The 21121-nt window shown below is 51.1% G+C and overlaps 6 protein-coding genes across 6 annotated transcripts, besides 3 other annotated features; 4 read left to right on the top strand and 2 right to left on the bottom strand.

Annotated features, from left to right (window-relative positions):
• Window positions 1-322: 322 nt before the first annotated feature.
• An02g09150 (uncharacterized protein) lies at window positions 323-3122 on the bottom strand (the record flags this gene model as incomplete). The annotated part of the gene is made up of 3 exons (XM_001400011.3): window positions 323-360; window positions 412-2978; window positions 3109-3122. 3 exons carry the CDS (start codon window positions 3120-3122, stop codon window positions 323-325), a joined length of 2619 nt encoding a protein of 872 aa, XP_001400048.3.
• A 357-nt stretch (window positions 3123-3479) lies between these two features.
• Window positions 3480-3628: a mobile genetic element (Title: probable transposon 160bp LTR (Tndm1-LTR) -Aspergillus niger).
• A 10-nt stretch (window positions 3629-3638) lies between these two features.
• Window positions 3639-8280: a mobile genetic element (Title: probable transposon Tndm1 without LTR -Aspergillus niger).
• On the top strand, window positions 3799-8211 carry An02g09120 (uncharacterized protein; the record flags this gene model as incomplete). The annotated part of the gene is made up of 1 exon (XM_001400010.1): window positions 3799-8211. One exon carries the CDS (start codon window positions 3799-3801, stop codon window positions 8209-8211), a length of 4413 nt encoding a protein of 1470 aa, XP_001400047.1.
• A 1-nt stretch (window position 8281) lies between the features above and the next one.
• Window positions 8282-8430: a mobile genetic element (Title: probable transposon 160bp LTR (Tndm1-LTR) -Aspergillus niger).
• Window positions 8431-8512: 82 nt separating this feature from the next.
• An02g09100 (uncharacterized protein) lies at window positions 8513-10222 on the top strand (the record flags this gene model as incomplete). The annotated part of the gene is made up of 1 exon (XM_001400009.3): window positions 8513-10222. The coding sequence occupies one exon, from the start codon at window positions 8513-8515 to the stop codon at window positions 10220-10222; it is 1710 nt and encodes a 569-aa protein (XP_001400046.1).
• A 406-nt stretch (window positions 10223-10628) lies between these two features.
• An02g09090 (uncharacterized protein) lies at window positions 10629-11840 on the bottom strand (the record flags this gene model as incomplete). The annotated part of the gene is made up of 1 exon (XM_001400008.3): window positions 10629-11840. One exon carries the CDS (start codon window positions 11838-11840, stop codon window positions 10629-10631), a length of 1212 nt encoding a protein of 403 aa, XP_001400045.3.
• Window positions 11841-12494: 654 nt separating this feature from the next.
• An02g09080 (uncharacterized protein) lies at window positions 12495-16726 on the top strand (the record flags this gene model as incomplete). Its single annotated transcript, XM_001400007.3, has 5 exons — window positions 12495-12650; window positions 12697-12731; window positions 12764-12770; window positions 12982-13034; window positions 13162-16726. The coding sequence occupies 5 exons, from the start codon at window positions 12495-12497 to the stop codon at window positions 16724-16726; spliced, it is 3816 nt and encodes a 1271-aa protein (XP_001400044.3).
• Window positions 16727-18104: 1378 nt separating this feature from the next.
• An02g09070 (uncharacterized protein) lies at window positions 18105-19028 on the top strand (the record flags this gene model as incomplete). The annotated part of the gene is made up of 2 exons (XM_001400006.1): window positions 18105-18572; window positions 18831-19028. The coding sequence occupies 2 exons, from the start codon at window positions 18105-18107 to the stop codon at window positions 19026-19028; spliced, it is 666 nt and encodes a 221-aa protein (XP_001400043.1).
• Between the last annotated feature and the right edge of the window lie 2093 nt (window positions 19029-21121).

Here is a 21121-nt window from a genome sequence, read left to right as displayed (position 1 = left end):
AGACCTTGGAAATAATTAATTCGGCCCGCAGAAGGACTTTTGTTTACAGATTACTTAGATAGATATCCTGGATCGGCGTGGCTTTGGCGCTTGCAAATCTACACAAACACACGGGCTACTAATCCCTTTGTTTTCTCTATAGATGTTGTAATGACGTGCAGTGACAACGCTCCTGATGAGATCTGATATGTTCAGACTTTGATGTATACCGATGACTTGTATGCCGGCGTAAAAAGAAAAAATGTTTGACTCTCAATCGAGACCCAGTAGTATTACACCTGTAATGCATGTCCAAGAGGGTAGGATCGTGCAAGAGCTGAATTCACTTGTGGAAAGGACCAATGCATAATTCTTTCAAAGCTGTTTAGGTCAAGTCCAAGATGCTCACACGGGCGATTCGCTTTTTCTTACTGCGACTGCCCCCAGTGTCAGTCACCTTTGTAGCCTCTGTCGATTTCGATTTCGAGCTAGTATCTGTCGTCCAGAACCCATCGTGTACAATGACAGATTCAATGTGGGAGACTGTCGATGAACAGTCGTTCGATTCCTCAGAATTTTTGCCATTCCGAGGCTTCAGCACTTTGGGCTCGCTCACTGAGGACGATGGTTGTGTTCGTCCCGAGGGTTTCTCTCCGTCTCGAGGCGTTCTTGGATGTGCAACATTGTTTTCTTCTATGTCTAAAACAGGCTTGTTCTTCTTGGCAGGAGGCGAAGAACCGGCCGTACATTCAGCAGCCCTAGAAAGGCCAGACTCGCTGTTACACATCTTCTCCTGGCGCGAGCTTCTTCGAGGCACGGGCCCAGCATCGTTTAGACATATGGGTTCTGTGCCCGTTTTGCGAATTTGCGCGTCATCCAATGTTATGGAAGATACGGCTTCTTCTAGTTCCTCAACCTCGTAAGAAGACTTGAGTTTGTCCCTGTTGCGCTGGAGTTTTGATGCATCCTGGCGGTCTGCGCGGTTAGGCGTTGTCGAACGAAGTGCATGCTTCTTGTCGTCTGTCACATCTTGCTTCTGCGTACGGCGCTTCGAGCTTGTTCGAGCATTCCCTTTACTCGACGAATGAGTGGGGAGACTCTCTGCATCAGAAACTTTCTTTGTCTCCGATGCAGTGACATCTGCAGAAGCAACCTTTCGTCCACTTGTGCCGCGTGCTCGGGTGGTTCTGGGCTGCTGCTGTTTGGCATCTGCGTTGAGCGAACCATGACTCAATGAGGTAAATTGGTCGATTAGGTCATGAAGGCTCGGCGAATCGTCACTTAGGTCAGTCAATGGCTGCTGCTGTATAGATATGTCAGACGCTGGTGGCTTCCTTGAAGGATTAGGAGAATCTAGAGACTGACGGGAACTCGACAGACTGGGTACAGCAGTTGCTTTAGCAGAGACTGCGGCCTCTAAGAGCTGCGCGCTTTTGTGGCGGGATATTTCAGTTCGCTCCTTCGTGAGGGTTCCATATTTCAAAATGCTGCCTCGCTTCATATTCGGGTCTATAGGCCCCTTTTTCCGAGGTCCTGTCTTTCGTGTCGTTGTCTTCTTCGGTGCCGACTTCTCAGCTTGCTCTCGTTTCCAATTCTCCACGACTTCCGGGAGTCCTATAGTGGCCAGGGCTTCGAATACCCACACCTTCTCTGAGACATAAGGGTCATAGCGCTTTATGACACGTTTTTTGACCGGAGATTGAGGCACCGATACCACGTTATCCTCCAATTCCTCTTCCTCGTCACCTGAGACTGTCGACTCTTGAGAGGGGATTGGAGGGTTTGGCTCATCAGCAAGAATATCCAAGCCAACAACGTCGACGGGAACCATATCCAGTTGATACTCCGTTAAGCCATCGGTGCTATAGCTGGACCTGCTCTTATAGATTTTCTGCAGCATTGGCACATCGCAGTTTGATAACCTAGGGCGGTTCGCGGGAAAGGCCGATGCTTGTCTTCCAAGGCGTAGTCGGTAAGACAGAAGCGGCTCAGAAAGTAATCTGGTCACTTTCCTAGCCCCAGAGCGGTAATTCCACTCAAAGGCGTCGGCAGCAAATCTCCTCAGCTCGACAACGTCTATGTCCTTGTCCCAGGCATTTGACAGGTATTGTTGAAGGGCTTTGATATCGCCGGTCGATGAAACCACAGGATTAGCATAATATGACAAAATTGTCCGGTCGGGAAAAGTATCCGGAATTCGGACAACCTTGTGCTTGGTCTGGAAGTAACCACTTTCGTTTTCTTCCAACTCATACTGGAGTCGTTCTCTCCAATCACTTAGTCTCGTATCGAGCTCGGCACCGTCTGACTCCAGGATTTCCAGAAGATCTGCGCCAAAGCCAGCTTTGGCAATCTCGCCAGCGAGCTTGCTACCGCATTTAGGGACTCCCGACGGTAAGTAATCACCGCCACTTAACATGGCAAACAAGATCATGCCTGCACGATTAAGCTTCACACTTGAAGGATCACCAGCGGTGTTCATGCGGTAGCAGGTAACATGTGTTGCAGCCCCAGTACTACTACCGCTTTCCTTCGAAAACCCCATGACGGTGAATGTTGAGCCAAACATTAGAGCGTCAACGTCATTGGTCATAACTGCATCAACAACTCCTGCTCTTTGCAGCCTTGCACACTCTGCTTCTGCTTCTCCTGGCGCCTCATGGCGCGGAAATTTGAACAGATCAACTAGGATCTTGGAGAGCCGAATGATTGGTGCATTCCCGTAACTGCGACTTGACACGGCTTTGCCTCTCTTGAAAGGCGGCTTGTTCTTGCCATCATATACAAAAAGAGGATGGATTGGAAGCGCCAGAATCTTCAATAGCCTGTAGAATAGTGTCCGTAGCTCCGGATTTCGACCACCCCGGCCAGCTTGCACTTGGAACAACCATATCGAGATGTCCACAGCAATACGAATAGGCCTTGCTGTGCGCTCCAAATGAGTTATGGCCAATCTAGACAAGGAGATACGTTCACCAGCGCCAATGGCATGAATAAGCCTTTGTGGTTAGTGGGTTAGCTGTTGAACTACTAATTGAACAAGTGCTGTTTGCGCACTGGAAGGGGATAATATATTTCTCCCTCAAGACAAAGTTCCACAAACAGCACCTACAAAACTGGCTGACTTACCCCGGAATCCCCATTCAGACAGCCTTCCTTATTCCCAAATGTCAAAACCCAAAATGCCAACAGAAATCAAAATTGTACTGCAGCCCAGGCTCCCTCCGATGGCGAATACTATTGCAGCGATGAGTTGTTTGTTGATGTCGGCAACTGGGCGACGCGGCCCGATGTAGATCCGCCCGCCCAGAGCCTCCGCAGATTGTCGCGGCTTCCTTTTCGCGCTCGCCAATCGCCAATTGTCAATTGCCCCAGTTCGGGAGTCTTTCTTACAGTGAAAAGAGCTGCACACAGAAGGCATGATCTAAGCCTCCTCATATCAAGCGCATCGGTTGAGAGGAAGTATGATCCGCGCGGGGTCCCTGAAGCAAGTTGACTTCTGTTGGAACGTAATCTCAGTAGATTACTAGTAGTCGAGGTCACGTGACCCGAACTCCGTAACTTCAACTGCTCCTCCGAGCGCGCCTAGATAGCGAAGAATCAAGCGTTTTCAACGACTTCAGTATTGACCTAAAACGTCGTTTCAACAGGTTATGAGCCCGGCTCTTCGCTCGTGAGGCTAACCAGCAAAGATCTGAGCCACCATACACACGAAGCAAGCCGCAATTGCAACGGGGACACGCACCGCGATACCCCTATCTCAAAACACCAAAACACCGCGAATATCAAAATATTCAACCGCCGGAAGCAGACCCCAGAATGTCGCAACCAGGCAGATACCACTCTTTACAACATGTCTCGAATACAGAGGCAGTAGCCATACAACCAAAGACACAAGCAGATAGGCTTCCAGTAAAGCTACCAGAAGGCGTTCAACCCGTATCTGAAAGGTTGAAAGGGCGAGAAGACTACTCAACGTGGCGCTTTGAAATATGTCAAATCCTGAAGAACGTCGGTCTACAAGACATGATCGACAAGGGTCTATCCCATCCTAGTACAAACCACACGAATTACTGGCTATGGCACCACCTGTCAATCAACATCCAGTCCTGGCTAGCTAGCCAGCTGTCAGACCCCCTAAAGAGGGCACTGATGACGTCCCCTGACGCGCACGACTACGCGGACGATGCCTACGAAGTCATCAAATCACTCGTCCTAGGCCACGGCCACACGCTTTGCCAAACAACGTACTTCGACCTCATCCACAAACGCCGATCCGACTACTCTACCGTTGAACAATACGTGGAGGCGTTCAAACACGCATACAACTTCGCTAAAGAGTTGAAAGTCGGGATATCACCATACTGCGGGTTGCTACACCTGCTCAAAGAGCTGGAATCCGACCTTCCAACGTGGGTGTCAACAGTGGAGTGCAATTTGCCTGATAATGCTGCGGACACCCTCCAGGAGAAAGAGTTTCTAGTTTACTGCAGGACCGCAATCGAACAAGGTAATAAACAAATGCAAAGATATTCTTTCGCTGCGCCAGCGAAGAACACTGGAAGCACCACCAAGTCGGGAAGCACTGCAACGACCTCAGAGTGGAAGAAATCAACATTCCCACCGAAAGGAACGACCCCTGAGGAACACGCTAGAAAGATGCGAAACTTGAAGCCAGAGATGACTAAGGGACGCTGCGCTTTCTGTAAGACACTAGGCCATGGAGCAACCACCTGCTGGCGCTTGAATCCTGACCTCCGGCCAGAGGATTATAGGCCTCGTATAGAAGGCATCTGGTGGTTCAAAGGATCGAAGCCTAGCGAAGCATCAAATGCAGCGGTAGGCGAAATAGGATCCGATGACGAAAACCCGTATATTTTGAATTTTTCTGGCCTAGCCGTTGCAAACGCCACGAACACCTCGCTACGCTGGATATATGATACAGGCAGCTCACAGCATCTAACACCTGACTGCGCTTCCCTAAGCGGTCTCCACCAATTGAAACCCCACGAATACTACCAATATGGCACCTCGAACGGGGGAATCGGTGTTGCAAAATCGGCAGGGTATCTGACCCTGACCCTAGCTGCAAACGGCCAAAATACGGTGTTGAAGATCAAGGCCTACCACCAACCGGACCTACCCTACGGGCTCCTTTCTTCCAACCGCCTACGTACAGACCTTGGCATCTACGCTACCACTAAGGACCTGACCCTACGCAGGGACCGGGATGACAAGATCGTCGGCCACCTGCAGGCATCGAAAAACGTGCTTTTCGTCAGGACAAAAGACCCTGACCTAGCGCTAGCGGCAGTGGACCCCCTACTCTTGCACCGGCGATACGGGCACGCAGGATTCCGCCGAATCGCTACCACTGCAAAGGATCATCAAATTGAACTCGAACACAGGGACACCCTAGAGTGCGAAGCATGCTCGCTAGGCAAGGCCACACGCCTCGTTTCAAGGGACCCAATCCCAAAGACTAATGATCCAACACAGCTCTGGCATGCAGACATCCAAAAGGTGACCCCGATTGGTCATGGCGGATTCAACTACTTTCTACTCATGGTCAACAACGCTACTCGCTTAGTGAGGACGGCCATGCTTAAACACAAAGATGACGCCTCCGACGAGCTGATCAGGATGAATATGGAACACAAGAATATGGTCGGCCGATACGTGGCCACCTGGCACCTAGATGGTGGCCGCGAGTTCAACCGCTTTAGGAAATGGGCGAATCATGCAGAGCGAGGCATTCAAATCAAAATATCACCTCCTCGAACACCCGAAGCCAACGGCCTAGCTGAACGATACGGCGGCTTGCTCAACCGAATGAGCAGGGTCATGATACTAGATGCTGGCCTCCCTGCTCACCTCTGGCCGTACGCTGTACGCCTCTCAGCGCAGATCCTGAATCGCCTCGTCCCCTACCACAGCGCTGTCAGGAAGACCCCCGTGTTCCTATACAGATCCCACTACAACCTCCCGAATCCTAACGCGTCACTAGACTTCCTACGCGTATTCGGATGTCGTGCCTACCAACACATCCCGCAGGAAGATCGAGTCGCATCCCAGAAAATGGGACCTCGTGCAAAAGTCGGATACTTCGTCGGTTTCGATGGGGACAACGGACACGTTTACTACGTGTGGGATCCTATATCTGATAAAATTAAACGATCACGAGACGTTAAATTCAACGAAGATCGAACCTACAAGGATGACAAGGAGGATCCCGGTGGAGTTCCTACACGCGAACCTGACCCTAAAGGACCAACACCAGCTGGCCCAGGTGCCGCGCTCAAGTTAGACAACGCGTTCCTGCACCAAACAACCAATATATCAGATAACACGAGGGCCCTGATTGAGCAACCGGACCCTGAAGAAGACGTCATCCGAGGCAGAATCCACACCATATCTGCCTCCGCAGAGCCTCCACCTACACGCTCGATCGAGAATGCCACAGAATACGAGGCATCCTCAACGAAATACGCCGCGCAGGACTACCGCCTGCCGGACCCTACTGAGCCAGAAGAACAACCCATACTGAGGCGCTCCGCAAGGACCACTAAAGGCAAATCATCAACATGGCCAGATTACCAACAACTGGCCACGGTTGACCGGGTGACCCTACCCCACCTCAAACAACACGAAGTGGTCGTTCCGAACACCTACAGCGAAGCGATGAAGTCCCCGCTGGCACCATACTGGAAAGATGCTATGGATACACAGATCGATAAGATACAGAATATGGGCACCTACGAGATCGTGAACCGACCTCCAACCGCTCGCGCAATCCCAGGCAAGTGGGTGTACGACCTCAAGGTCAACACTGACGGATTCGTCACCCAATTCCGTGCTAGATGGGTAGTCTGCGGCAACCGCCAGATACCAGGCATCGATTACGACGAATCGTTCGCTCCTGTCGCCAGCGAAGCGGCCCTGAAGCTATTCATGACGAACGTCGCTATAAAAGATCTTGAATGGGAACAATGTGATATAGTATCTGCTTATCTACACGCGCAGATACAGGGCAAACGCGTGTTCATGAAACAACCTACCGGATACCATGAAGGACCACCGGATCAGGTGTGCCTATTAAAGATGGCCCTCTACGGCCTCCGCCAGGCGGCCCACCTCTGGCACCAAACGTTTGACGAAACACTTAAAAGAATCGGTTTCGAACCACTGAGGGAGGATCCCTGCGTATACAAAAAGGGTGATATCTGGTTGATTATTTATGTTGACGACTCCGCTATCGCTGGCCCCAGGAAGGAAGACCTAGCCGAGGTCAAACAACACCTAAACAAGGCATTTGGCCTGAAGGAAATGGGGGAACCAAAGGTTCTACTAGGATGCAACGTTCAACGTGACTACCAAGCAGGCACGATATCACTATCCCAACCAACGTACGTGGAGGAGTGCCTCAATGCAGCGAACCTAGGATCCTGCACCCCCTCCGCCATTCCGATGACCGTTGCCTACAAAAAGTCAGATCGCTCGAATATGACTACCGAAAACGTCAACCTAGCCGAATATCAAAGCCTTGTAGGGCGTTTGAACTGGCTAACCACAAAGACCCGCCCCGATATACGTCATGCAACGTTTAGACTTCAAAGGCGCATGAACACTCCCACTACGGCCGACGCTAAAGCATTGAAAATTGTATACAGATATCTGAAAAGGTCCATCCCGTACGGGATCACCCTCGCCACTGACCATACCAAAGGCATCGAAGTCTTCGTAGATGCCGCCCACGCTGACCACGAAGACGGCAAATCAACGGAGGGATACGTCATCTTCTACGCTGGCGGCCCAATCAGCTGGTCATCCAGGAAGCAATCGCTAGTTGCACCGTCATCTACGGTAGCAGAATACTGCGCGTTTGACTCCGCCGCCAAAGAAGCCTTGTATATAAAGAAATTGGTTGAAGCGTTTGACCTCAAGGCCTCCGTTGACGGCAGGATACCCTTGTACACCGACGCCGCCAACTCCCTACGGATCCTGAACCACGGAGGCTACACCAGGTCCACTAGATGGCTCGATAATCGTTACCTATTCGTAGCCGATCTGATCACGAAGAACGCTATCACCATTCAACACATCCCAGGGACCACCAACCCGGCGGACGGCCTCACCAAGCCGCTTGATAACGAATCGTTCAAAGCGTTCAGGCACCTCCTCGGAATGACCCCCATCTCCTCCCCGAACCTGCATCCAGGGAACACCGGTTGAGATAGCCGTTCCTTCCTATCTAGGCAATGCCTAGAGCCTCGTTACGAACGCTCCCTCGCCTAGGGGGCCGTGTTGGAACGTAATCTCAGTAGATTACTAGTAGTCGAGGTCACGTGACCCGAACTCCGTAACTTCAACTGCTCCTCCGAGCGCGCCTAGATAGCGAAGAATCAAGCGTTTTCAACGACTTCAGTATTGACCTAAAACGTCGTTTCAACAACTTCTATCTCCGATCCTTCCCCGCGATTTCCATAGAGCAGCGACCCTTGCGACTGTCTCAACAGCTCATTCGGACGACGACATGACAAGTACATCTTCCGCCTCTGCTTTCGATGACAAGCGACCCATATCCATGAGCTTCCGTCACAGTCAATCCGGGAGACCTGATTCACCCCATACGCCCCAACATCACCTCCGATCCAACAATTCTTCCTTTGCGAGCACCTCGTCCGCAAGCACATCGTTTCGCGGAGAAGAAGATGCTATCATATTTGAATTTGGATCAAGATGGCTTCGGGCTGGATTCGAGGGCGAAAGCACGCCAATGTGCGTGGTTGGATGCGGCCCAGAGGAGTCAAGGAGGGTTGGCGATTACAGAGGGTGGCTGAGAAGCAACAATGAGACGGACACATCACGCTCGCGACCAGTCAAAGCAGACGAATGGGCTGGTGCATACGAACTCTGGAAGATGGATGTACGCGATATGAATATGGCGCTCATTGACGACAAGATTGAGCGCATGTTTCGCGAGACATACAATAAATACCTATTGACGGATGCGGGAACATCACGACTGGTTCTGGTTCTTCCATCTATCATGCCGCATCCTCTCCTATCATCACTTTTGTCAACACTGTTTAGCCGTTGGCGGTTTCCAAGCATCACACTCTTGACTAGTGCTACTATGGCCGTGGTCGCAGCTGGGCTGCGTTCAGGTCTGGTAGTGGACATCGGATGGGCAGAAACCATTGTAACCGGTATCTACGAATACAGAGAGATGGAGATTAAGCGCAGCACGAGGGCTATGAAGTCCCTACTGCAGGAGACTGGCCGGTTCCTTACACGACTCTCCGATGACAGTAGGGCCGCACAATCGGCGGACGAAATCTCCGTTCATTATGAGCTATGCGAAGAAATTGCTAGTCGATTCCTGTGGTGTAAACCTAAGGCGGCTTCCCAAGGCTCCGCGGCGACACAGCAGCAACAGCCAGTCGAGGGACAAGGGGAGGATGCTGGAGCGGCTGACCGACACACTACTTCGCAATCAGATGCAACGGTGTCGCTTCCCTCCCCATCAGGTTCAGGATCAACCTACATCGACCTTCCTTTCTCCAAGCTTGCGGAACCGGTGGAAAAGGTTCTTTTTGCGGAGGGCTTAGCCGACTGCGAGTTGGACGACGAGGAAAAACCGTTGCCGTTGTTGGTGTATAATGCCCTTCTTAGCCTGCCTCCCGATGTCCGCGGCACGTGCATGTCACGCATTGTTTTCATTGGCGGAGGCTCTAATATCCCTGGTGTCCGACAGCGCATTCTCCAGGACGTGGCGTCCCTGGTCGAAAAGTATGGCTGGTCACCTGTCCGCGGCAAGGTTATTGAGCAGCAACGCCAAAAGCTTGAAAGCCTAAGACTCTCTCAACAAGCCATACCCACTGTCACAAAGCAGGAGAGCGCTAATGAGGCCCCTGATGAGCGATCAACCCCAGATGCACAAGCAGAAGAAGAGATCGACCCCATCGAGCAAAAGATCCGTCGTAACAACAAAGACAAGGATGCCCACCCGCCGGTCCAAGGTGTCTTGCGGGAGGTCGAATCCCTTGGACCCTGGGCAGGAGCCAGCCTCCTCACAAGTCTCAAGATCCGGGGCTTAGTCGAGATTGAGCGGGAAAAATACCTCCAACATGGCCTTGCAGGAGCTAGTCGGGATCTGGAGCATGGGCATGCTCCTGATAGGCGCTCGGGGCTACGCACGGGAGGCGACCGGTCTAGTTGGACTTTGGCTGGCTGGGGTTGAATCTAGTGTCGTTCCCCCGCATGGCCACGCTAATTATGCGTCCTGGTCAGACAAGCATTGTTGGAGATTCGAAAAATTTTCCATCGTTTTGTCTTCCCCCCTCACGGAGTAGTGCTGACCTCACCACCCTGAACTCACTCTGATTTTGTTCTCACTGAGATTGTTGAAGCAGTTAGCAGTAGATACGATACCCGTTAGAGTCTTACAGCAAATTTATTAGCAATGTCTTCTCTTCCCATTATTATTTCTCGAGCAGATTTAAACCTTAGTAAACTTTCTTTGTACGTGCCATTAGGATAAAGACAGATGGCGCATCAGATTATGTACACACGGTTGTAGGATTTCCAGAACCGAGAGTCAACCAAACCAAGCCCCCTCAAGCCTCTCCTTCATCCAACTTCTCCGATTACACAGTACCGAACTGGTAAGTGGCCCAGTTCACAGCAGGGCCCGTCTCAGGAGAATAGATCTGATCCGGCAATTGACCCCACTGCGGGTTGTTAATACCGTCAATCCAGCCCTCAGTTTCAATGACAATGCAACCATGCTGGTTGACGTATTCAGCACCATCGACACCCTCGGCCTTGTTGCGCTGGACTTGGGATTGCTTGACGGGGATGGTGCCGTTCTGGCTATTGCACGCGTAGATCTGAAGAGCTTGCTGGTTGGTAGCGACGTCCAGGCTGATTCCGGTGGTGCTGGAGTTCATGTGGATGATGGGGACGATGGAGTTACGAGCTGCGTATTGAGGAGGCCGGTCTACGATGAAGCAGTTGTCGTACCCGATGCAGTCGGTTCCGCAGAGTCCGTCGGTTTTCTCGATGTCTTGACCGACTAGCTTGCCGGAGACGAAATCCGGGGCGCCGTCGTAGACGTCGACGTCAAGGATGGTGCCGTTGGGGATTAGGATGCCGTTCGTGCCGATCAAGCGCTTGGAGAGTGGGAGCTGGAGCCAGGTGTCTTCGAGGATAGTCTCGTCCTTGAAGGCGTTCAAGTTCCAGTAAATGTGGTTGGCAAGCATGATTGGGGTTGTCTCGGTCAGGGCAAGAGAGACGAGTTTGGTGGTCAACTGGGGAAGCCCTTGGGGATTCTCGGGGGTGACTTTGGTCTGCACGCTGAATGTGGCATGGGTGATGACGTCTCCGGGGAAGTCTTCGAAGGCACGGTCAACCAGGGTGAATGTGATGGAGGAATTGCTGTACGCGGTCACGGTCCAGTTGCGCTGGTCATAGCCTACGGTACCTCCGTGGAGCGTGTCTTCACCGTCATTCTCGTTCTCGGGGATGTGGTACACATCCGAACCAATTGAGAATGTGCCGTTCTTGATCCGGTTGGCGTAGCGGCCGACAACTGCACCAAAGTAGGTGTGGTTGGTTTCGGTATCCTTGAGATACTGCTTGGGGTCGTCGTAGCCTACGACAACATCCTGGAAGTTGCCGTCGCGGTCAGGGACGAGGAGAGAAGTCAAACGTGCTCCATAAGGGATGAGCTTGGCTGTGATGTTTTCTGCGCTGATAGTGTAGAGTTGGAAAGGATCCCCTGTGGACTTGGCAGCAGCGACTTGGGTCAGCGCTGGCAATCCGTACAGGACGGCAGACAGGTAGCTTTTGACATGCATTCTGACGCCTAGGAGTGTGGTAATGAGGAGGAAGAAGCAGCAGTATATGACCAAGATACGAGGGGTGATCCGGGCAGGGCAGAGCAAAGAGCGGCAGCAGCCAAGAAGCTGGAGAGGTCCCTGGCCGGATCTGGTGGAAGGTCTCATAGTATTTATTTACAGTAAAATTGGCTTTTTTACCTCATGATGGCGCGCCTGACCAGCGGGCGGGGGAAACCAATGCGCAGGGACCGAGAAACTGGGGTAGGAATGCAGCTAATTCCTGCGTTGATGTTTAGCTCATTCACAAAATACCCGAGGAAAGGCGTCATCTTACCAAGGCGTGGACTAAGGTAAGCGTGCCAGGGGTCTGGAGACAAAAAGCATGGGTAACTTTGCCCCGTACTTCCCTACAGTGTAGTAGCTGTCACGATTGCTCCTGGGGCTGGGCCAATGGAGTAGCGCGGAAGATATTGGTCCGTGTCTGACCACAGTCTGACCGCAAATAAGAAGATCGGATAAAGTGAGTGAATTGGGCCGAAGAAGCTAGGATCAACAGGTTTCTGGCCGAACGAAGGCGAGCGTGGTGGTGAGACGTGATCCCCTTAGTCTGGAGACTAAACTATCTGTCTGGTAGCGCAAATGAAGCCACGGAAGACATTCCAAGCCCCAGAAATGGCGCTAGTCTTCTTCGGGAAAGTCCCGGCGGGGGAAAAGCTAGAGGTTGCGGGGAAGGCAACCGGCCTGTCGATCATGGATTTCTCTTTCTCTGCCTTTGCTTACACTTACGAGGTGACATCCTTCGAGGACTGGAACAGCCATTCAGACACGGTTTGATAAATTATGAACAACGCTAGAATAAATGTATCATTGACAGCAACACCAGCAAAATCTGTGCTGGAACAAGATGAGGTATGTATGTATCATAACGATACTCAATATAGATATATGGTATGTTGTGGGTCCAGACTGCTGCTGGGGTGCCTCTGCCATCCCGTATCTCCCGGAAGGGAACAACCATCCTGCCGGATAACCTAAGCATCTCCCCTGCCGGTCGCTGGGCCTGCCTGATCGGGAGACTTGTTTATGTTATGCGGCGATTTTATCGAATTCCTTACGAATTGAAAATCTGTTTCTGGTCGCTGAGATCTTGTCTGGGTAGTCTACTCCTAGACGCGACGACCAATCTTACCTTTTAAGTTCGAATATGAAAGTGTTTGATTAGCAGAGCCGATTGAAGTGCTTGGTTCCGGGGTCGTCCCTATGAGACGCGACGGGGGGTCACAAATCACCCCTCACATGCGTCGCATCGTTGTTTCCCTATCGATATGTCCTCCCGCAGCTCCAGTTCTTCTCCGGACATTCTTGGGCCACCTGGCGACGCCGAATATTTGATTTCCTCCCCGTTTGTCCCCTTCTCCGGTCGCCAAAGCTTCATGTCGCCCGCCAACTTTCGCCTCCTGCAAAGCCCGCGGACGGCGAAGGGAAAAAGGCGGTCGCGCGTGAGTCTGAGCCCTTCGAAAAATGCCCACTCCATCAAGTTCAACGACGTTGTGCTACCTGCTTCCCCGACGACGAAACTGAACGGCCAGCGCGGTGGAATGTCTCCCGATAAGGGTCCGTCCGACGGGAATGTCAGTCCGTGGAGGATTCGGGTGACGCTCGAGGCAACACAAGATGAAGAGACGAACCAAGGCAGTCCTTCGCGAAAACGTTTGAAGCCGTCAACGACAACGATGAAAGTACCCCTCAAAGACGATACAGAACAAACCCCCCGAAGACGCAGAGGTCGCCCAAGGAAGTCAGACATTTGGGTGCAGGATGCGACACCACGCTCAGGTAGTCCAGGACATACACCGGGCCCGGGGCATACTCCAGGTCCTGGGGGAACAGGTCAGAAGAGAAAACGAGGCCGTCCGAGGAAAAGCGCACCAGCGCTCGATGTGGTAGAATTAAGCGAACAGCAGGTGGAGAATCATGAGAATGAACAAGAGGCTCCGATAGAGCCCGAGCAGAGATGGAGTCCTTTGAATCTTGCAGCAGAACCGGGATCTGACGATGAAATTGGGGGGGATCAAGGACTCGAATTCAATGACGACTTTGGTTATGACGACCGCATGGAACTACCTGATTCCGCTGCCCGCGATGGGAATGCTCCCCGAGTGACATTTGAGCAAACCTTTGAGACTCCGAATGTTGACCATGTCGACCAAGGGCTTACGGAAAACGACGAGTATAATCTACACTCAACACCATCCAAAATGCCATCCCCGACCCGCGATACCCCGATAATCTCGCCAGCGAACACATTGCATGCCGGCCGCACCCCGAGACCATCGCGCCTTTATCCTACACCAACCTCATCTTCTGCAGCAGAAGAAGATAAGATAGAGCAGGTTCAGAAAACGAGTGCAGCTTATGATAGGGATCACCATGAAAGCGGGGCGCAGCCCAGCGCAGATCCGACGGAGGAACACAGGGAGTTTGACTCTATAATGGAAAGTGAAGGATTCAGCATGGTCTCGCTGGATACATTGCCATCAGCTAAACAACATGAGATCAAGAGTGCGAGCCACTCCCAAGCCGCCAAGAGTTCTCTGAAGCCTTTCCTAGAACGGGAATCAAATGGCGTCTTGAAGCGAAGAGCCTCGACGATTCTGAATCAACAAGAGGATGATTCTGCCCGGCAGGCACGGTCGGACTCGAAGCAGCGAAAGCAGTCACCAGCCCAGCTTTTCACCCAGTCAAATCAGGACAATGCCCACTTAGACCGTCCATCATCCCAAGATAGGCTTGAACCTTCGAGAGGCATGCCCGGCTTAACGTCGGTGGCATCTGAGCCGACTTCTACTAGACAAAAGCGGGGGCCGTTGACCAGGTTCGTCAGAATAGTTCATGCAGGGTTAGCTCTCGAAGGGCCTCTACGAAACTCAGAAGAGGGGCAAACTTCGTACCAGTCAAACTCCAGAAGGCCCAGCATCTCGGATGATCGAAATTCCATGCTGGACACTCCTAGGAAAAGGCTCGAACACGTTTTTGGTGACTTAACCCCACAAGTACAACAAGAGCTGCAGGCAGGCTTGGCATTAGGACAGGAACTCGCGAAGAGGCGGCTCGAGAGAGAAATGGAACAACGCAGACAAACGGAGTTGGAGGAGGTGACTGCAGAAAACACCGCTCGGGAAACCAGGGAATGGAGTGGATCCAGTTCACCACATCAAACACTGCCTGAGACCACAGACTATGGCACACCGGGCACGTTTATGAAACGGCGGATGGAAGAGTGGCAACGGGAAAGGGAAGCTATCAGTCGAGAGATCCAAATGGCAAATTCTAGCCAGGTCATCGTCATCGACAGTGACGATAATGATCAGTCGAATTTGCAAAATGGCACGTATGAAGGCGGCGACGAGATTGATCACGCGGCGGAACCCGTTCAAGACGATCAAGATGACGACGCCCACGTAGAGGCAGACCGTTTAGACGAGGAAGACGAGGATGATGGCTACGAAGATATTTGGCAGCAAGAAGCTCGCAGTCAAGGCAACCAGTCAGATCACTCTTCACTGCTCGAGGATGACCAGGATGGTGAGCACCTTAGGCAGGATGAGTCTAGCCCATGGAAGAGTGGCTGGACTCCTGCTCGAAATCAGAATGGCAAGATCTTATCACCGGCTCATTGGACAAACGAGCGGGAGACTGTGCCATTCTTGGGCCGATCGAGGGTCAAACAATTAAAGGAGCAAGAAGTTGACTTGACAGCTCTGTACCGTGCCCAGGACACACCAAAGCGTCGCCACTACTACTATGGGAAAAGCAGTCCGCCGAGTAGTGCAATACGAGGCTCTGTAGGCCGCTCGCCAGCTTCTGTGGTACAAGAGGGGCTCTATGAGCATGATTTCAACCAGGATCAACAGTCAGAGGACTACGTGGAGTCCAGCCCTCGCCGGGATTCGGAAGATGAAACATTCCAGATCGATCCGACAACCAGATTGGAGATGGCTAGACAACGCCAAGAGCCTGGGATGGAAGCCAACGAGATTGGGGGAATGCCAGATGCCGTTACATCCGAGAGACAAACTGCTCCAGATTTGGGAGACATCACGCCGGAACGTCCACGGCATGCAAGCCCTGGCAGTCAAGCATCATCCTGGTTCCAGAAAATCACTAATTTCACGCCTGGTTGGCTCAGAGCACCGAAGTCTGAACAGCAAGGGCGGGGTTCTGAGCATCTCTCGGGCGACGGAGATGAGGGACCGCCCGCCGTTGAGTCAACACATGATAGATATGATAATGATGATTACGGCGATGATGAAGTCAACTGGGGAGACTTAGGGGAAACCCCACGACCTATTCGATTTGGCGATCCAGAAGATGAGAAACAGAGTTTCGCTAGTTCCGAGTCTTTCCAGGTTGTCGACGATGCTCACGCTTCACTGGACGAGAAGGGTGACAGAGAAGAAATAGTGGAGGGGCAGGCTTCACGAGAGCAATCACCCTCTTCCTTCTCCCTGTACTTCTCCGATGATCACTATCGCTTGCTGCATCGCCTCTATCGCTCGGCAAAACTGTATCCTGAGCGCTTCCCTTACCATCCGGCGCCTGGTCGCTCCGATATGATTGGCGACTGGATCTGGACCTCGGATGGAGTCTACGGAGTACCAGTCACAGAGCTTCAATTTGGCATTGTTGATAGATTTGCACAGCAGCTATCCCAAGCCGATTCGAAGGCCGGCGGAACGGGTCAGATTCCTTGGACGGAAGCTGACGTTCACAGAAGATTGATCAGTATCATAATCGGGGAACAAGTCAGACAAGACCAGAGGGAGAGGAGGCTCCACGAGGATCGACTGAGGGAAGAGTATTCGCGAAGCAGGGACGCAGCGTACGAGGCGTGGCGCATATGACTTCTCAAACCTGCACGTCGCTTGGCTCCTGCCGCCTGGACTCGGCACATTACATCTATTTTTTGAGTACAGACTTTGTTGGCACACAAAGTTAGCACACGTTGTAACGACTTATATTCCTGCTTTTTTTTTTTTTTTTTTTTTTTTTTTTTTTTTTTTCATTGAAAGGATACGTTGTTTCGGGTCTTCACGGGTGGCGAACCGGCGGATTCGATCTTGGTGGTCATTGGGTGGCAGGATCACTTTACGTTTTGGCCTTACTATGTTCTTGTACAGCATCTATTTTGTCTACGTACTATTCCCCCTCTGTTTCATTTGTCTTGGACTCTCCACACCCGATTGGATCTTCATGAGTCAGCTGCCAAACAAGTTTTATTCTGTAGTCGATTACAGTATATGTTGGAATGGAACGCAACGACACCATTGGTGTATGCAGCACATATGGTTCCCTACTTTGGCAAAAGAGTGCACCTGTCAGCCAGGTTCGGAACACAAATGTTTGGCCTAAAATTTGATTCGCAGAATTGACTTTCTAGTGCCCCTGTATAGACCAATGAATACAGTACAGTTGACCGATCTTCATGGAACGTGTCGTGCTGCGGCATCGGTGTTTGCTCTGTGACGTCCGCAACGTCCGTCAAGTTGGTGACTTTCTGAATCTTTCGACCCTATTCCTTTATGGGTCGTGTCCAAGTAACGCTCCTACTGCCACGTTTACTTCTCCACGGGGTGGCTACATAGTAGTTTCACGGAAATAGTAGCAGTCACAGAAGGGGGGTTGACCTGCCACCTGCCAACTACTTACTACTTACTCCCAGGTCTGACGAACTCGAGGTACATCATCGATCCTCATTGGCCCCAACATTGTAGTTCTGACTGCACGGTGCAGGCATCCTGGAGGGCCAGCCAAGCGGAAGAACGCGACATACGAGCCTAGCCCCATTTTAGAAGCCTGATGTCGGGTTGTGTTTCTTATGGCGCCTAAAACCGGATTTCCTGGCCGCCCCGGGTAAGTAAAGTATGCAGGCGAAAGAGAAGGTATCGTAGTAGTAAATGGTTCCCGAAGTGATAGATGGATGCATCGGGTGCTGTTGGTAGTAAGTAGTAGTGACCGGGTTGATATGATGTATATAAAAAGGGGGATTTCCAAACGGCCCGTAGTATACACAATTTAATTGTGTCTGTGTGTGTGCCTGAGTTGCAACTTCAAACGGTCTGTCTGTCTGTCTGTCTGTCAGCCTGGCAAAGGTGCAACTGAACGGTGAAGTCCATTATACTGTCCAGTGCCCTTGGAACGATAAGCAAGCACAGATCGGCAGGAAGATCAGGCAAGAAGAAATTTCCATTTGTATATGTACGAAAAAGAAAAAGGAAAAAAATGGGGGTCAGCAATCCAGTCAAGTATGTCTTGCGCCTGTCCCTGTTCACCAACAAGCGAACCGAGCAACAACAACAACATCGACAACACCACTCCTCCTCCCCCATCTCCCCCATCTCCCCCTCCACTACCTGGAAAGGGAAAGAAATCGACTCTGACCCGCCCATTGAAGTTCGCTGGGGCGCTGTACAGTACCCAGATGACTATGCAGCATTGACCGATGTCCATGCCCACATGGCGGTGAGCGCAATTGACTCGGATCTGGGCAGCAGCAGCAGCAGTAGCCGCAGCAGAAGCAGCGGTAGCAGTAGCCGGACGGGGCTGGTGCGCGTTGTGAGCTGGGCCAGTCTTGCTGGGGATAGATGTCGGTGGACGATGGAACAAGAACGGAGATTAGCGATTGCGAGAAGTGAACTGGCTCGATGTCAGAAAGCTTGGAGTTCGGAGCAGGAGTTGTGGTTAGCTCAAGTATGTTTTATCCCCTATCCTTCTCATCAATGTTTCAACAACAACTCTCTTGGATTTCTCTTTCTTGTGTGCTTCCATCCTGCTTGCTTCCCCGTCGTGAGACAAACAAACCTATACCCCTGTCTGTCTTGACTTTCACCGAACAACCCCTCCCCCCCTCCCCTCCACACCACCATCTCACACAATGACGGGACATGACATACAGTAGGGCCCTACTGTACCTGCATATGACTAACCCTTCCCACCTACGTAAACCAGATCGAAAAGTTGCACGAGGAGAAAGAAGCCCACGAACATTTCATTCACCACCGAGCAAAACAACAGGACGAAGAGCAGCAGCATTTTCGCAAATCCTGGATTCGACGAAAGTCTTACGAAGAGCAACAGCAGCAGCTCGTCCCTACTACGCAAAGGACTAATAGTCGATTGCGGCGGATACGGCGCATAGGATCATAGTATCTATGTCCGGGTTGTCGGAAGTATAGTGTCTTTTTAGGCAAAAAGTAAGTAGATAGTTTATGGAGCTCTCGACGTCATGATTGGCAACGACGTGAAACGATAACCATTTCTGACAGGTGCTTTTTTGTTGATCGATCCTTTTCTCACTAGTCAGGGTTAGGTGTTTAACATCACTTTTACGACTTCGCTTGTGTGTGTGTCCATCTAATTGCGATCAGCTCTGCAAGGCAACCCATTTGGAAAATGAGGAAGGCAGGAAAGATAATGAAGAAAAGACAGAAGGATGGAAGGAAAAGGGGGTGGACGAGAATCATGTCCATGATGACCTCCTGCATGAATGGCTTGAACTAGTTCTGAGGCTTGGTTTTGTGGGTTTTATTTTCGTCCCCCCTTATGCCATCCACTTCCTCTAGTCTTCGCTGTCGATCCAGCCGGCTGCGCATCTTGATCTTCCCGTTGTCTCCGGAATGGATTTTCTGTTGAGCAGGGAATTGAGCAAGGAAGGAGGATGAAAAAGGGAAAAGAAAAAAAGAAACAATGGAATCAAAACTTTGCACAAGCATGGCTTTTTTTCCCGGACCTAGGGGCGATCATGCTGCATGGCATGATTGGATGCGTATCGATCTTTAGAGTAGGGGAGTAGGGCATGGTGCTAGTAGTACTTACTAGTAGTACTGTATGCCTTTTTCTTTGAATTACGAGTAGGTAGGGCTTTAGGTACTATATGAAGTTTCTTCGAATATAGGAAATTGTCGTAGTATGGCCTGTAGATACTACATCGGGCAGGAAGAGTAGTATTTACTGGAGGCTCTGGGTAGATATACTGTGTTGGCTACAACTGGAGCAGGCGCGCAAGATAATTCCGCAAACTCCGCGGCCAAAATACTAATATAACCGCGCCACGCCATATGAAAATCAATGGCCTAGTCTTGTCATCCTGCAACAACCTAGCCTTGTCAAGTGAAGACACTTACTTAGTAAAGCCCGGAGCTACCCCGGCGGACCGGCGAGTACCGCGCGAGCCCCCGAGATAAGCAGAATGGAGTGCGGCGAAGATCGAAAATTTGGGGCTTGTCTATTTGAGACGTGCGGACAGGCGAACTACTGTACGTACCTTTTTCGTTCTCTAAGCTCATGATAGTCTCCATTTGGCGAACGTAAGTACGGAGTAGGCTACTGTGAGCCTTATTATAAGGTCGAGGTTCAAGTATGGATACAGTGCGCGGGCCACTTTGCCCCAGCCACTTGTTCAGGCTGTGTGTTGTTGGCTGTGTGGTTCTGCACTATTTGCACAGAGGTAAAAACCATTGAAACCCATCCGTATGATGGATCACATTCAAGCCTCCTTTTCATTCCATGGATGATTAACTGGACACAATGGCAATGCAAGTAAGTAAGCATGGGCTTATCTCGGGAGCCGTGACTAATGGCGGGATTTTCATGAGTAAACTTTGACTGTCCAACTGTCAACTGATAAGCTTGCATCCCGAACCTCCAGGGATGACGCATTGATAGATAGTCTTGTCTGCCCGATCCGGGAACCCTGGCTCGGACTTTTTTGCATGGTACTATCTTCCTTTCCCTATCTTTGGGGAGCGCCTTTTTTTTTTTTCTTCCCCCTTCCGTTTTTCTCATAGTGTCTCCGGATGTCGTGTATCATGCCCTCTTTAGCTTGTCTTGCGCGAAGTGGCTGTGGTGGTCTTGTGGCACTAGCTATGTATGATACTGTTAGTTATTATTGCAGGCGCCTAAGAGGAAAGAGATAGATAGTTGTCTTACTTTCTTTCTCGATCCAGGCCACGTCACATTGCTTTTTCTCCAAGAAGGATGAGCCTGACGATCTGCTCGATGGATGCAAGACAGATGATAGAAGAATGATGGCTCATAATGGGCTTGTTACTGATCAAATCGATAGGTGTTGGTGGCCATGGTGAGGCGATAGTAGACTTAGTAGTGACTTACTGTAGACAGGAAACAATGATGATTCCAAAGAAAGAAAGAAGTCCGGCATGACTCGAGACCCGTGATCCGGGAATTCAAGTCACGCTTTGGTCGGCGATGATTATCGCGTGGGTTGATTCTTTTCTGCA

Source organism: Aspergillus niger, assembly GCF_000002855.4.
Source record: "Aspergillus niger supercontig An02".
Lineage (NCBI taxonomy): Eukaryota > Fungi > Ascomycota > Eurotiomycetes > Eurotiales > Aspergillaceae > Aspergillus > Aspergillus niger.
This window is presented reverse-complemented; position numbering and strand designations above follow the sequence as displayed.